This window comes from Tinamus guttatus, unplaced genomic scaffold, assembly GCF_059628265.1.
Source record: "Tinamus guttatus ecotype Peru unplaced genomic scaffold, ASM5962826v1 Tinamus_guttatus_pri_ptg000359l, whole genome shotgun sequence".
Classification (NCBI taxonomy): Eukaryota; Metazoa; Chordata; class Aves; order Tinamiformes; family Tinamidae; genus Tinamus; species Tinamus guttatus.
The window spans coordinates 21,880-35,780 of NW_028288893.1; the positions used below are offsets into that span (position 1 = coordinate 21,880).

A 13,901-nucleotide genomic window follows, 5' to 3' on the forward strand; every position below is an offset into this window, starting at 1 on the left:
GTACCCATCAGGGGTTCTTGGGCGTCCCTGGCACCCATGGGGTGTCCCTGGGGGTCCCTGGCACCCATCAGGGGTCCCTGGCACCCCTTTGAGGTTCTTGGGGGTCCCTGGCACCCATTTGGGTCCCCTGGGGGGTTCCTGGCACCCCAAGGGGTCCCCGGCACCAGTGGGAGGTCCCTGGGGGTCCTTGGCACCCATGGGGGTGTCTATGGCACCCAGTGGGGCAATCCCTGGCACCCATTTGGATCCCTTGGGGGTCCCTGGCACCAGTTGGAAATTCTGGGTGTCCCTGGCACCCGTGGGGATGTCCCTGGCACCCATAGCGATCTGTGGGGTCCCTGGCACCTATTGGGGTTCCTTGGCACCCATAGGGATCCCTGGTGGTCCCTGGCACCCATGGGAGTGTCCTTAGCACCCATAGTGATCTCTGGGGGCTCCCTGGCACCCATGGGGGCTCCCTGGCACCCATGGAGGGTCCCTGGTGCCTTTTGGTGTCCTTGCGGATCCCTGGCACCCATAGAAGTCCCTGGCACTCGTGGGGGTGTCCATGGTACCTATTGGGGGGTCCCTGGCACCTATTGGGGTTCCTTGGCACCCATAGGGATCCCTGGTGGTCCCTGGCACCCATGGGGGTGTCGTTAGCACCCATAGTGATCTCTGGGGGGTCCCTGGCACCCATGGGGGCTCCCTGGCACCCATGGAGGGTCCCTGATGCCTTTTGGTGTCCTTGCGGATCCCTGGTACCCATAGAAGTCCCTGGCACTCATGGGGATGTCCATGGTACCTCTTGGGGGGTCCCTGGCACCTATAGGGATCCCTGGGGGTCCCTGGCACCCATGGGGTCTCCCTGGCACCCATGGGGGGTCCTTGGCACTGTTTGGGGGGTGCCGGGTGCGCCCTGATCCCATGGGTGCCCCCAGGCTTCACGGGGCAGCAGTGTGAGGTCAACGTGGACGACTGTCCCGGGCACAAGTGCCTCAACGGGGGCACCTGCGTGGACGGCGTCAACACCTACAACTGCCAGTGCCCACCTGAGTGGACAGGTGGGTGCTCGGGGGTCACCAGGGGGTGCGGGGGGCCGGGCATGGGGATGGGTGAAGGACTGGGCACCAGGATGGGTGCAGAGCGCCATGCATGGGGTGCCAGCAGCTAGATGGGCATCTAGAAGGTCACCAAGGTGGACACCAGGATGGGCACCAGGATGGGCAGCAGGTTGAGTGCAGAGCGCCATGCATGGGGTGCCAGCACCTAGAAGGTCGCCAAGGTGGGCAGCAGAATAGATGCAGAGCACCATGCATGGGGTGCCAGCACCTAGAAGGTCACCTAGATGGGCACCATGATGGGCAGCAGGTTTGGTACAGAGCACCATGCACGGGGTGCCACCATCTAGAGGGTCACCAAGTTGGTCACCATGGTGGGCATCAGGATGGGTGCAGAGCGCCATGCATGGGGTGCCAGCACCTAGATGGGCATCTAGAGGGTCACCAAGGTGGGCACAAGGATAGGTGCAGGGCACCATGCATGGGGTGCCAGCACCTAGAGGGTCACCAAGATGGGCACCATGATGGGCAGCAGGTTGGGTGCAGAGCACCATGCACGGGGTGCCACCACCTAGAGGGTCCCCAAGGTGGGTACCGTGGTAGACATCAGGATGGGTGCAGAGCGCCATGCATGGGGTGCCAGCACCCAGAGGGTCACCAAGTTGGTCACCATGGTGGACATCAGGTTGGGTGCAGAGCGCCATGCATGAGGTGCCAGCACCCAAATAGTCATCTAGAGGGTCACCAAGGTGGGCACTAGAATGGGCACCAGGATGGGCACCAGGATGGGTGCAGAGCACCATGCACGGGGTGCCAGCTCCTAGAGGGTCATCTAGAGGGTCACCAAGATGGGCACCATGGTGAGCAGCAGGTTGGGTGCAGAGCACCATGCATTTCGTGCCAGCACCTAGATGGGCATCTAGAGGGTCACCAAGGTGGGCAGCAGGATGGGCACTATGATGGGCAGCAGATTTGGTACAGAGCACCACACATGGAGTGCCAGCACCCAGATGGGCATCTAGAGGGTCACCAAGGTGGGCACCAGGATGGGTGCAGAGCATCATGCACAGGGTGCCACCACCTAGAGGGTCACCAAGTTGGTCACCATGATGGGCACCAGGATGGGTGCAAACCACCACGTACATGGTGGCAGTGCACAGATGGGCATCTAGAGGGTCACCAAGGTGGGCACCACGATGGGCACCATGATGGGCAGCAGGTTGGGTGCAGAGCACCATGCACGGGGTGCCAGCACCTAGAGAGTCACTAAGGTGGTTACCAAGTTGGTCACCATGGTGAGCACAGAGCACCATGTACAGGGTGGCAGTACCCAGATGGGCATCTAGAGGGTCACCAGGGTGATCACCATGATGGGCAGCAGGTTGGGTGCAGAGCACCACGCACAGGGTCCCAGCACCTAGAGGGTCATCTAGAGGGTCACCAAGATGGACACCATGATGGGCAGGAGGTTGGGTGCAGAGCACCATGCATGGGGTGCCAGCACCTAGAAGGTCACCATGGTGGGCACTGTGGTGGGCACCAGGCTGGGGTGCCAGCACAGGTTGCCAGCACCCATCCGTGCACCCAGCCCCTGTCCCACGTCGCTGTCCCCGTCCCCGCCAGGCCAGTTCTGCACCGAGGACGTTGACGAGTGCCAGCTGCAGCCCAACGCGTGCCACAACGGCGGCACCTGCTTCAACACGCAGGGCGGGCACACGTGCGTGTGCGTCAACGGCTGGACGGGCGCCGCGTGCAGCGAGAACATCGACGACTGTGCCACCGCCGTGTGCTTCCACGGCGCCACGTGCCACGACCGCGTCGCCTCCTTCTACTGCGCCTGCCCCATGGGCAAGACGGGTACGGGGCACCCTTGGGTGCCGGTGGGGAGCTGGGTGCCTTGGGGTGCCACCGCCTGAGTCTGGGGATGGTGGTTGTGGGGGGCATCTTGGTGGTTGTGGTGGCGTGGGGTGGGCGCCCGTTGCATGGGGTGTTCTTGGCATGGGGTGGACCCACCTGGCATGGGGTAGAGGCACCCTGGGGTGCCCTGGTGTAGGGCGGAGGCAGCTTGGAGCACCCTAGATATGTGGTGGCCTCCCCTGGCATGGGGTAGATGGCACCTTGGAGCACTCAGCATGGGGTAGGGGCACCCATGATATGGGGTGGACACCCATGGTGTGGGACAGAAGCACCCATGACATGGGGCAGAGGCACCCTGGAGCACCCAACATGGCTTAGGGGCACCCATGGCATGAGGTGGACACCCATGACATGCAACAGAAGCACCCAACATGGGGTAGGGCCACCCATTGTATGGGTTGGACACCCATGACATGGGGAAGGTCACCAAGGTGACCTCCAGGGGTGCACCCTGGAGCACCCAACATGGCTTAGGGGCACCCATGATATGGGGTGGACACCCATGGTGTGGGGCAGAAGCACCCAACATGGGGTAGGGGCACCATGGCATGAGGTGGACACCCATGACATGGGGCAGAAGCACCCTGGAGCACCCAACATGGGGAAGGGGCACCCATGGCATGGGGTGGACACCCATGGTGTGGGGCAGAAGCACCCTGGAGCACCCAGCATGGGGTAGGGGCACCCATGACATGAGGTGGACACCCATGACATGGGGCAGAAGCACCCTGGAGCACCCAACATGGGAAAGGGGCACCCATGGCATGGGATGGGCACCCATGGCATGGGGCAGAGGCACCCAACATGGGGTACGGGCACCCATGGCATGGGGTGGACACCCATGGTGTGGGGCAGAAGCACCCAACATGGCTTAGGGGCACCCATGGCATGGGGTGGGCACCCATGGTGTGGGGCAGAAGCACCCTGGAGCACCCAGCATGGGGTAGGGCCACCCATTGTATGGGGTGGACACCCATGACATGGGGAAGAAGCACCCTGGAGCACCCAACATGGGAAAGGGGCACCCATGGCATGAGGTGGACACCCATGACATGGGGCAGGAGCACCCAGCATGGGGTACGGGCACCCATGGCATGGGGTGGACACCCATGGAGTGGGGCAGAAGCACCCAACATGGGGTAGGGGCACCCATGTCATAGAGTGGACACCCATGACATGAGTGACCCCAAGGCCCCTATAGCCCATGGTGGCACCCCAAAGCCACCACCAAGGTCCCACCCCGGAGCCCCCGGTGCGGGTGGCACCACGGGGCGCCGCTGACACCCATGGGTGCCCCGGCAGGGCTGCTGTGCCACCTGGACGACGCGTGCGTCAGCAACCCGTGCCACGAGGACGCCGTGTGTGACACCAACCCCGTGAACGGGCGCGCCATCTGCACCTGCCCGCCCGGCTTCACCGGCGGCGCCTGTGACCAGGACGTCGACGAGTGCTCCATCGGTGCGCGGGCACCCTTGGGAGGGGGGCACCCTTGGGTGGGGGAGCGTCCTTGGGTGGGGGAGGGCGCTGTTGGTTTGGGGAAGAGGCACCTTTGGGTGGCAGGCGCTTGTGGGTGGTGGGCACAGAGGAATGGGGGACACCTTAGGTTTTGGGCACCCATGGGTGGTGGGCACACCTGGGTAGGGGCCACCCTTAGGTTTTGGTCGCCCATGGGTAGTGGGCACAGCGGAATGGGGGACACCCTCTGGTTTTGGGCACCCACGGGTGGTGAGCACACCTGGATAGGAGACACCTTTGGGTTTTGGGCACCCATGGGTGCTATGATGGTGGGCACCTCTACTTGGAGGACACCCGTTGGTGGTGGGCACACCTGGATAGGGGACACCCTTAGGTTTTGGACACACATGGGTTCTATGATGGTGGGCACCTCTGCTTGGAGGACACCCATTGGTGGTGGGCACACCTGGATAGGAGACCCCTTTGGGTTTTGGGCACCCATGGGTGGTGGGCACACCTGGATGGGGGACACCTATGGGTGGTGGGCACCTCTGCTTGGAGGACACCCATGGGTGCTGGGTACACCCGCATGGGAGGCCACCTACACACAGTGCCCTCCACCCGGCCGGTCCCACCGTGGCGCGGTGGCACCCAAGGGTGTCCCCGCCGCGCTGACCCCCGCGGGGCCGCCCCCCCGGGCAGGTGCCAACCCCTGCGAGCACTTTGGGCGCTGCGTGAACACGCAGGGCTCCTTCGAGTGCCGCTGCGGCCGGGGCTACGCGGGGCCGCGCTGCGAGACCGACGTCAACGAGTGCCTGTCGGGGCCCTGCCGCAACGAGGCCACCTGCCTGGACCGCATCGGGGACTTCACCTGCATCTGCATGGCGGGTGAGCGCCTACACCCTAACGCTACACCCTGACCAACCCTACACCCCAACCCTACACCCTAACCGGCATCGGGGACTTCACCTGCATCTGCATGGCGGGTGAGCGCCTACACCCTAACGCTACACCCTAACCCTACACCCTAACCCTACACCCTAACCGGCATCGGGGACTTCAACTGCATCTGCATGGCGGGTGAGCGCCTACACCCTAACGCTACACCCTGACCAACCCTACACCCCAACCCTACACCCTAACCAAACCTACACCCTAAACGGCATCGGGGACTTCACCTGCATCTGCATGGCGGGTGAGCGCCTACACCCTAACGCTACACCCTAACCAACCCTACACCCTAACTGGCATTGGGGACTTCACCTGCATCTGCATGGCGGGTGAGCGCCTACACCTTAACCAAACCTACACCACAACCCTACACCCTACACCCCAACCAACCATACACCCTAACAAATCCTACACCCTAACTGGCATCGGGGACTTCACCTGCATCTGCATGGCGGGTGAGCGCCTACACCCTAACGCTACACCCCAACCCTACACCCTAACCAAACCTACACCCTAACCGGCATCGGGCACTTCACCTGCATCTGCATGGCGGGTGAGCGCCTACACCCTAACGCTACACCCTAACCAACCCAACACCCTAACCCTACACCCTAACCAAACCTACACCCTAACCCTACACCCTAACCAACCCTACACCCTAAACGGCATCGGGGACTTCACCTGCATCTGCATGGTGGGTGAGCACCCGGACACCCTACACCCCCACCCTACACCCTAACCAACTCTACACCCTGACCCTACACCCTAACCAACCCTACACCCTAAACCTACACCCTAACCAACCCTACACCCTAAACGGCATCGGGGACTTCACCTGCATCTGCATGGCGGGTGAGCACCTGGCCACCCTACACCCCAACACTACACCCTAACCAAACCTACACCCCAACCCTACACCCTACACCCTAACCAATCCCACACCCTAACCGGCATTGGGGACTTCACCTGCATCTGCATGGCGGGTGAGCACCCGGACACCCTATATCCCCACCCTACACCCTAACCAAACCTACACCCTAACCAACCCTACACCCTAATCGGCATTGGGGACTTCACCTGCATCTGCATGGCGGGTGAGCACCCGGACACCCTACACCCCCACCCTACACCCTAACCAAACCTACACCCTGACCCTACACCCTAACCAACCCTACACCCTAATCGGCATCGGGGACGTCACCTGCATCTGCATGGCGGGTGAGCACCCGGACACCCTACACCCCCACCCTACACCCTAACCAAACCTACACCCTGACCCTACACCCTAACCAACCCTACACCCTAATCGGCATCGGGGACTTCACCTGCATCTGCATGGCGGGTGAGCACCGGCACCCTACACCCCAACACTACACCCTAACCAACCCTACACCCTGACCCTACACCCTACCCAAACCTACACCCTAACCAAACCTACACCCTAACCGGCATTGGGGACTTCACCTGCATCTGCATGGCGGGTGAGCACCCACGCCCGGGCACCCTACACCCTAACCAAACCTACACCCTAACCATCCCTACACTCTACACCCTAACCCTACACCCTAAACTGCATCAGGCACTTCACCTGCATCTGCATGGCTGGTGAGCGTCGGCACCCGCACCCTACACCCCAACCCCTACACCCTAACCATAAACCCTAGACCCTCACCCTACACCCCAATTCTCAACCCTACACCCTAACCAACCCTACACCCTAACCCTAAACCCTAAACCATACACCCTAAACCCTAATCCTAAACTCTGACCCTACACTCTAATCCTACACCCTAACCAAAACTACACCCTACACCTAACCAACCCTAACCCTAAACCCAAACCCTAATTCCTAACCCTAACCCTAACCCCAAACCCTACACCCTAACCCTAACCCCAAACCCTACACCCTAACCAACCCTACACCCTCACCAACCCTACACCCTAAACCTAAATCCTAAACCCTAAGCCCTAACCCTAAACCCGAACCCTCATCCACTACCCGGAGGCTCCTGGTGGCCCCATCTGCCCCTGGCTTCGGCCTCAGCCCCAGGTGACGTCCCCTGGTCCTGCTGTGGCTTGTCCTGGTGTAGGACCTGGCACCGTCCCCTGCCTCGGTGGCAACCTCGTGCCAGCCCCTGTCCCCTCTGTGGCACCTGGCACGGTCCCTTTCTTGTCACGGCACCTGGCACCGTCCCCTGTCTTGTCATGGCACTTAGCACTGTCCTTAGCCTTGGTAGACTCAGATGGCAATGAGGCTGTCACCATCTCTTGTCCCCTACATGGGAGCTGGCACCATCCCCTTGTCTTGGTGGCCACCTCGTGCCAGCTGCTCTGCCAGCTCCTGTCCCCTCTGTGGCACCTGGCACGGTCCCTTTCTTGTCACGGCACCTGGCACCGTCCCCTGTCTTGGTGACAACCTTGTGCCAGCTGCCCTGCCAGCTCCTGTCCCTCCTGTGGCACCTGGCACGGTCCCTTGTGTTGGTAGAGGAGCTGGCAGTGGGGCTGTCACTGTCTCTTGTCCCTGGCATGGGAGCTGGCACCGTCCCCTGTCTTGGCATGGGACCCGGCACAGGTCCCTGGGCTGCTATGGTCCCCTGCCTCGGTAGGTGACGTGGCACGGGGTGGCTGCCACCTCCTGTCCCTGGCATGGGAGCTGGCCCGGTCCCCTGTCCTGGCACTGTCCCCTGGCCCCGCTTCAGGGGGTCCCTGTCCTGGCACGGTCCCCTGCGCCTGGCACGGGACCGGCCACGCGACTGCCACCGTCCCCAGCGCCTGGCACGGGACCTGGCACCGTCCCCTGGCCTTGGCACGGCCACCGGCCCTGCGGGGTGACCTCCTGGCGGGGTGTCCTGGTGTCCTTGGGCAGGGGGGTGGCACGGCCGGGCGCGGTGGTGACACGGGGACCCGCAGGCTTCAGTGGCACCTTCTGCGAGCTGGACGTGGACGAGTGCCAGAGCAGCCCCTGCGTCAACGGCGGCCGCTGCCGCGACGGCGTCAATGGCTTCAGCTGCTCCTGCCCGGCCGGTGAGCGGGGGACACCTTGGGGACACCTTGGGGACACCGGGAACTCCAGGGGCACCGGGAATGCTGGGAACCCTGGGGGCACCGGGAACCCTGGGGACATCGGGAACCCTGGGGACATCGGGAGTCTAAGGGACACCGGGCACCCCAGGGACACTGGGCACCTCAGGGACAACAGGGACAGGGGGGAATGGCACCCTGGGGACACTGGGCTCCTTGAGGACAGCAGGGACATGGCACCCTGGGGACACGGGCATCTCAAGGACACCAGGAATCCTAGGGACACCAGGATGCACCCTGGGGACATTGGACTCCTTGAGGACACCAGGGACATGGGGACAGGGGCACCTCAGGGATACCAGGCATTTTGGGGGACACTGATCACCCTGGGGACACCAGGGACAGCAGCACCTTGGGGACACTGGGTTCCTTGAGGACACCCAGGGACATGGGCACCTCAGGGACACCAGGCACCCCACTCACCCTGGGGACACCAGGGACAGCAGCACCCTGGGGACACTGGGTTCCTTGAGGACACCAGGGACATGGGGACAGGGGCACCTCAGGGATACCAGGCATCTTGGGGACACCAGGGACACGAGCACCCTGGGGACACTGGACTCCTTGAGGACACCGGGGACATGGGCACCTCAGGGACACCGGGCACCCTGGGGACATTGGTCACCCTGGGGACACTGGGCTCCTTGAGGACACCAGGGACATGGGAACAGGGACACCTCAGGGATACCAGGTGTCTTGGGGGACACTGATCACCTTGGGGACACTGGGGACATGAGCACCCTGGGGACATTGGACTCCTTGAGGACACCCGGGGACGCGGGCACCTCAGGGATGCCAGGCACCCTGGGGACATTGGTCACCCTGGGGACACTGGGCTCCTTGAGGACACCAGGGACATGGGGACAGGGGCACCTCAGGGATGCCAGGCACCCTGGGGACACTGAGGACACTGGTCACCCTGGGGACACCGGGCTCCTTGAGGACACCCAGGGACGCGGGCACCTCAGGGATGCCAGGCACCCTGGGGACATTGGTCACCCTGGGGACACTGGGCTCCTTGAGGACACCAGGGACATGGGAACAGGGACACCTCAGGGATACCAGGTGTCTTGGGGGACACGGATCACCCTGGGGACACCAGGGACATGAGCACCCTGGGGACATTGGTCACCCTGGGGACACTGGGCTCCTTGAGGACACCAGGGACACGGGCATCCCAGGGACACCGGGCACCCTGGGGACACCAGGGACAGCAGCCCCCTGGGGACACCAGCACGCAGGAGCCGGGGGCCGTGGGTGCCTTGGGGACACGGTGGGGCCCGCGGGTGACGCGGGTGGCCGTGCCAGGCTTCGCGGGCCCCATGTGCCAGACGGACATCGACGAGTGCGCCAGCACCCCGTGCCACAACGGCGCCAAGTGCCTGGACCGGCCCAACGGCTACGAGTGCCGCTGCGCCGAGGGTGAGTCCCCCGGCACCCATGGGTGCCCCCCGCCCAAGGGTGCCCCCTCTGCTCCTCCCCATGCCCATTGATGCTCCCATGGGTGCTCCTTCTACCAGCACCCCTGTCCCACGGGTGTCCCCACATGTCCATGCCACCTACCTGGAGGTACCCCCCACCCATGGGTGTCCCCCACCCCAGGGTGCCCCCTCTGCTCCTCCCCATGCCCATCGATGCTCCCATGGGTGCCCCTTTGCCAGCACCCCTGTCCCACGAGTGTCCCCACCTGCCCATGCCACCTACCTGGAGGTGACCCCCACCCATGGGTGTCCCCCATCCCAGGGTGCCCCCTCTGCTCCTCCCCATGCCCATTCATGCTCCCATGGGTGCCCCTTTGCCAGCACCCCTGTCCCATGGGTGCCCCCACCTGCCCATGCAACCTACCTGGAGAGGCCTCCCACCCAAGGGTGTCCCCCACCCAAGGGTGCCCCCTTTGCTCCTCCCCATGCCCATCAATGTGCCCATGGGTGCTCCTTCTACCAGCACCTCTGTCCCATAGGTGTCGCCACATGCCCATGCCACCTACCCAGAGATGCCCCTCACCCAAGGGTGCCCCCTCTGCTCCTCCCCATGCCCATCGATGCTCCCATGGGTGCTCCCTCTACCAGCACCCCTATCCCACGGGTGTCCCCACATGCCCATGCCACCTACCTGGAGGTACCCCCCCCCACCCATGGGTGCCCCCCACCCATGGGTGTCCCCCCCACCCAAAGGTGCCCCCCCACCCCAGGGTGCCCCCTCTGCTCCTCCCAGTGCCCATTCATGCACCCATGGGTGCCCCTTTGCCAGCACCCCTGTCCCACGGGTGTCCTCACATGCTCATGCCACCTACTCGGAGATGCCCCCCACCCAAGGGTGTCCCCTCACCCAAGGGTGCCCCCTCTGCTCCTCCCAATGCCCACTGATGATCCCATAGATGCCCCTTTGCCAGCACCCCTGTTCCATGGGTGTCCCCACATGCCCATGAGCCCTACCTGGAGAGGCCTCCGACCCAAGGGTGTCCCCCCCCACCCAAAGGTGCCCCCACCCGAGGGTGCCCCCTCTGCTCCTCCCAATGCCCATCGATGCTCCCATGGGTGCTCCTTCTACCAGCACCCCTGTCCCATGGGTGTCCCCACATGCCCATGAGCCCTATCTGGAGATGCCTCCCACCCAAAGGGCATCCCCCCCACTACCACCCATGGGTGCCCCCCACCCACGGGTGCCCCCCACCCACCCAGGCTTCGAAGGGGCGCAGTGCGAGCGCGACGTGGACGACTGCTCTCCGGACCCGTGCCACCACGGCACGTGCGTGGACGCCGTGGGCGGCTTCGCGTGCGCCTGCGCGCCCGGCTACACGGGCGCCCGCTGCGAGGCGCAGCTGGACGAGTGCCAGAGCAGCCCGTGCCAGCACGGCGCCAAGTGCATCGACCGCATCGACCACTACCAGTGCGTCTGCCCGCCCGGCACCTCGGGTGAGGCCCGGCAGGATGGCATGGGTGGTGGGAATGGCACCACGTGGGATGGAGGCCCATCAGGATGGCATGGGTGATGGGCACGGTGCTGGGTGGCACGGGGCCTCGTTGGAGTGGGGAGGGGGGTGGCAATGGCAGCACGTGGGATGGAGGCCCATCAGGATGGCAGGGGTGATGGGCATGGTGCTGGGTGGCACGGGGGCTGGTTGGAGTGAGCAGGGTGGTGGCAATGGCACTTTGTGGGGTGGAGGCCCATCAGGAGGCCCATCAGGATGGCATGGCTGTTGGGGATGGTACTACGTGGGATGGAGGCCCATCAGCATGACGTGGGTAATGGGAATGGTACCACGTGGGATGGAGGCCCATCAGGATGAGGTAGATGTTGGGAATGGCACCACATTCCCAACATTGGGATGGAGGCCCATCAGGATGGCATGAGTGATGGGCATAGTGATGGGTAGCACAGTGGCTCGCTGGAGAGGGAAGGGTGGTGGGAATGGCACCTTGTGGGATGGAGGCCCATCAGGATGGCATGGGTGGTGGGAATGGTACTACGTGGGATGGAGGCCTATCAGGATGGCATGGGTGATGGGCATGGTGCTGGGTGGCACAGGGGCTCATTGGAGCGGGGAGGGTGGTGGGAATGGTACCACGTGGGATGGAGGCCCATCGGGATGGCATGGGAGATGGGCATGGTGCTGGGTGAAACAGTGGCTCATTGGAGTGTGGAGGATGGTGGGAATGGCACCTTGTGGGATGGAGGCCCATCAGGATGAGGTAGGTGTTGGGAATGGCACCACATTCCCAACATTGGGATGGAGGCCCATCAGGATGGCATGGGAGATGGGCATGGTGCTGGGTGAAACAGTGGCTCATTGGAGTGTGGAGGATGGTGGGAATGGCACCTTGTGGGATGGAGGCCCATCAGGATGAGGTAGGTGTTGGGAATGGCACCACATTCCCAACATTGGGATGGAGGCCCATCAGGATGGCATGGGTGGTGGGAATGGTACCACGTGGGATGGAGGCCCATCAGGATGGCATGGGTGATGGGCATGGTGCTGGGTGGCACAGGGGCTCGTTGGAGAGATTAGGATGGTGGGACTGGCACCACGTGGGATGGAGGTCCATCAGGATGAGGTAGGTGATGGGAATGGCACCTTGTGGGATGGATGCCCATCAGGATGGCATGGGTGATGGACACAGTGCTGGGTGGCACCATGGCTCTTTTGAGAGGGGAGGGCAGTGGGAATGGTGCCACGTGGTATGGAGGACCATCAGAAGGGTATGGGTGGTGGGAATGGCACCACATAGGATGGTGCCCATCAGGATGGCATGCGTGGTGGGAATGGCACCATGTGGGATGGAGGCCCATCAGGATGAGGTAGGTGATGAGAACGGTACCACGTGGGATGGAGGCCCATCAGGAGGGCAAGGGTGGTGGGCATGGTGCTGGATGGCTTGGTGGCCCCCCAGAACACAGAGACCTTGATGGGCATGGTGTGGGTGTCCTGGTGTCCCATCAGGGCACGGGCTGGGTGATGGGCACGGCGTTGGGTGCAGTGGGGACACGGGCAGGGTGGCAGAGGTGGCACCGGGTGACGCCGGCGGTGCCCCCTGTGCCAGGCGTGAACTGCGAGGTGAACTTCGACGACTGCGCCAGCGACCCCTGCGACTACGGCGTGTGCCAGGATGGCATCAACCGCTACGACTGCATCTGCAAGCCCGGCTTCACAGGTGGGCGGGCACCCAGGGGTGCCCCTGGCCAGTGGCCAGGACCCAAGAGATGCCCGTGGCCACCTGGGGGAGATGCTCTTGGCAGATGCCCATGGTGGTGGCTCTGGTCATCATGCCCAGCAGTGCCCGCCATTGTTTCTCATGGATGATGCCCACTTAGGGTCTTGGGGAGATGCCCATGGCTCCTGAGGAGCACCCACTGTGGGTATCTACCATGGGTGCCCATCTTGGGTGCCCATGGCCATTCTTCATGGATGATGCCCTTGTGGCACCCATGAGCGATGCCCTTGTGGCCACAAGCATCACCCACCATGGGTGCCTACCATGGGTGCCCATCGCCATTCCTCATGGATGATGCCCTTGTGGTGCTGGGGAGCGATGCCCGTGGCCCTGAGCAGCACCCACCATGGGGGCCTGCCATGGATGCCCATTCCTCATGGATGGTGCCCACTCAGGGCACTGGGGAGATGCCCATGACCATGAAACAGCACCCACTAGGAGTGCCCACCATGGATGCCCATGGCCATTCTCCATGAATGGTGCCCTTGTGGCACCTGGAAATGATGCCCGTGGCCCTGAGCAGCACCCACCATGGGTGCCCACCCATGGATGCCCACCATGGATCTCCATAGCCATTTCCCATGGATGGTGCCCACTCAGGGCCCTGGGGAGATGCCCATGACCCTAGAACAGCACCCACCATGGCCATTCCCCATGGATGATGCCCTTGTGGTGCCTGGGAACGATGCCCGTGGCCCTAGATCAGTGCCCACCATGGGTGCCCACCATGGATGTCCATGGCCAT

At 63.4% G+C, this 13,901-nt stretch overlaps 1 protein-coding gene across 1 annotated transcript in view; it reads left to right on the forward strand.

Moving 5' to 3' along the window:
- LOC104572716 (uncharacterized) overlaps positions 1-13,901 on the forward strand; it is a 59,336-nt gene that overhangs the window by 7,469 nt on the left and 37,966 nt on the right. The window contains exons 5-12 of the mRNA XM_088530152.1: positions 921-1,043; positions 2,664-2,897; positions 4,260-4,415; positions 5,115-5,300; positions 8,274-8,387; positions 9,753-9,866; positions 11,126-11,359; positions 12,986-13,096. Coding sequence (XP_088386278.1) covers positions 921-1,043; positions 2,664-2,897; positions 4,260-4,415; positions 5,115-5,300; positions 8,274-8,387; positions 9,753-9,866; positions 11,126-11,359; positions 12,986-13,096 — 1,272 coding nt within the window. The remainder of the gene's footprint in view (positions 1-920; positions 1,044-2,663; positions 2,898-4,259; positions 4,416-5,114; positions 5,301-8,273; positions 8,388-9,752; positions 9,867-11,125; positions 11,360-12,985; positions 13,097-13,901) is intronic.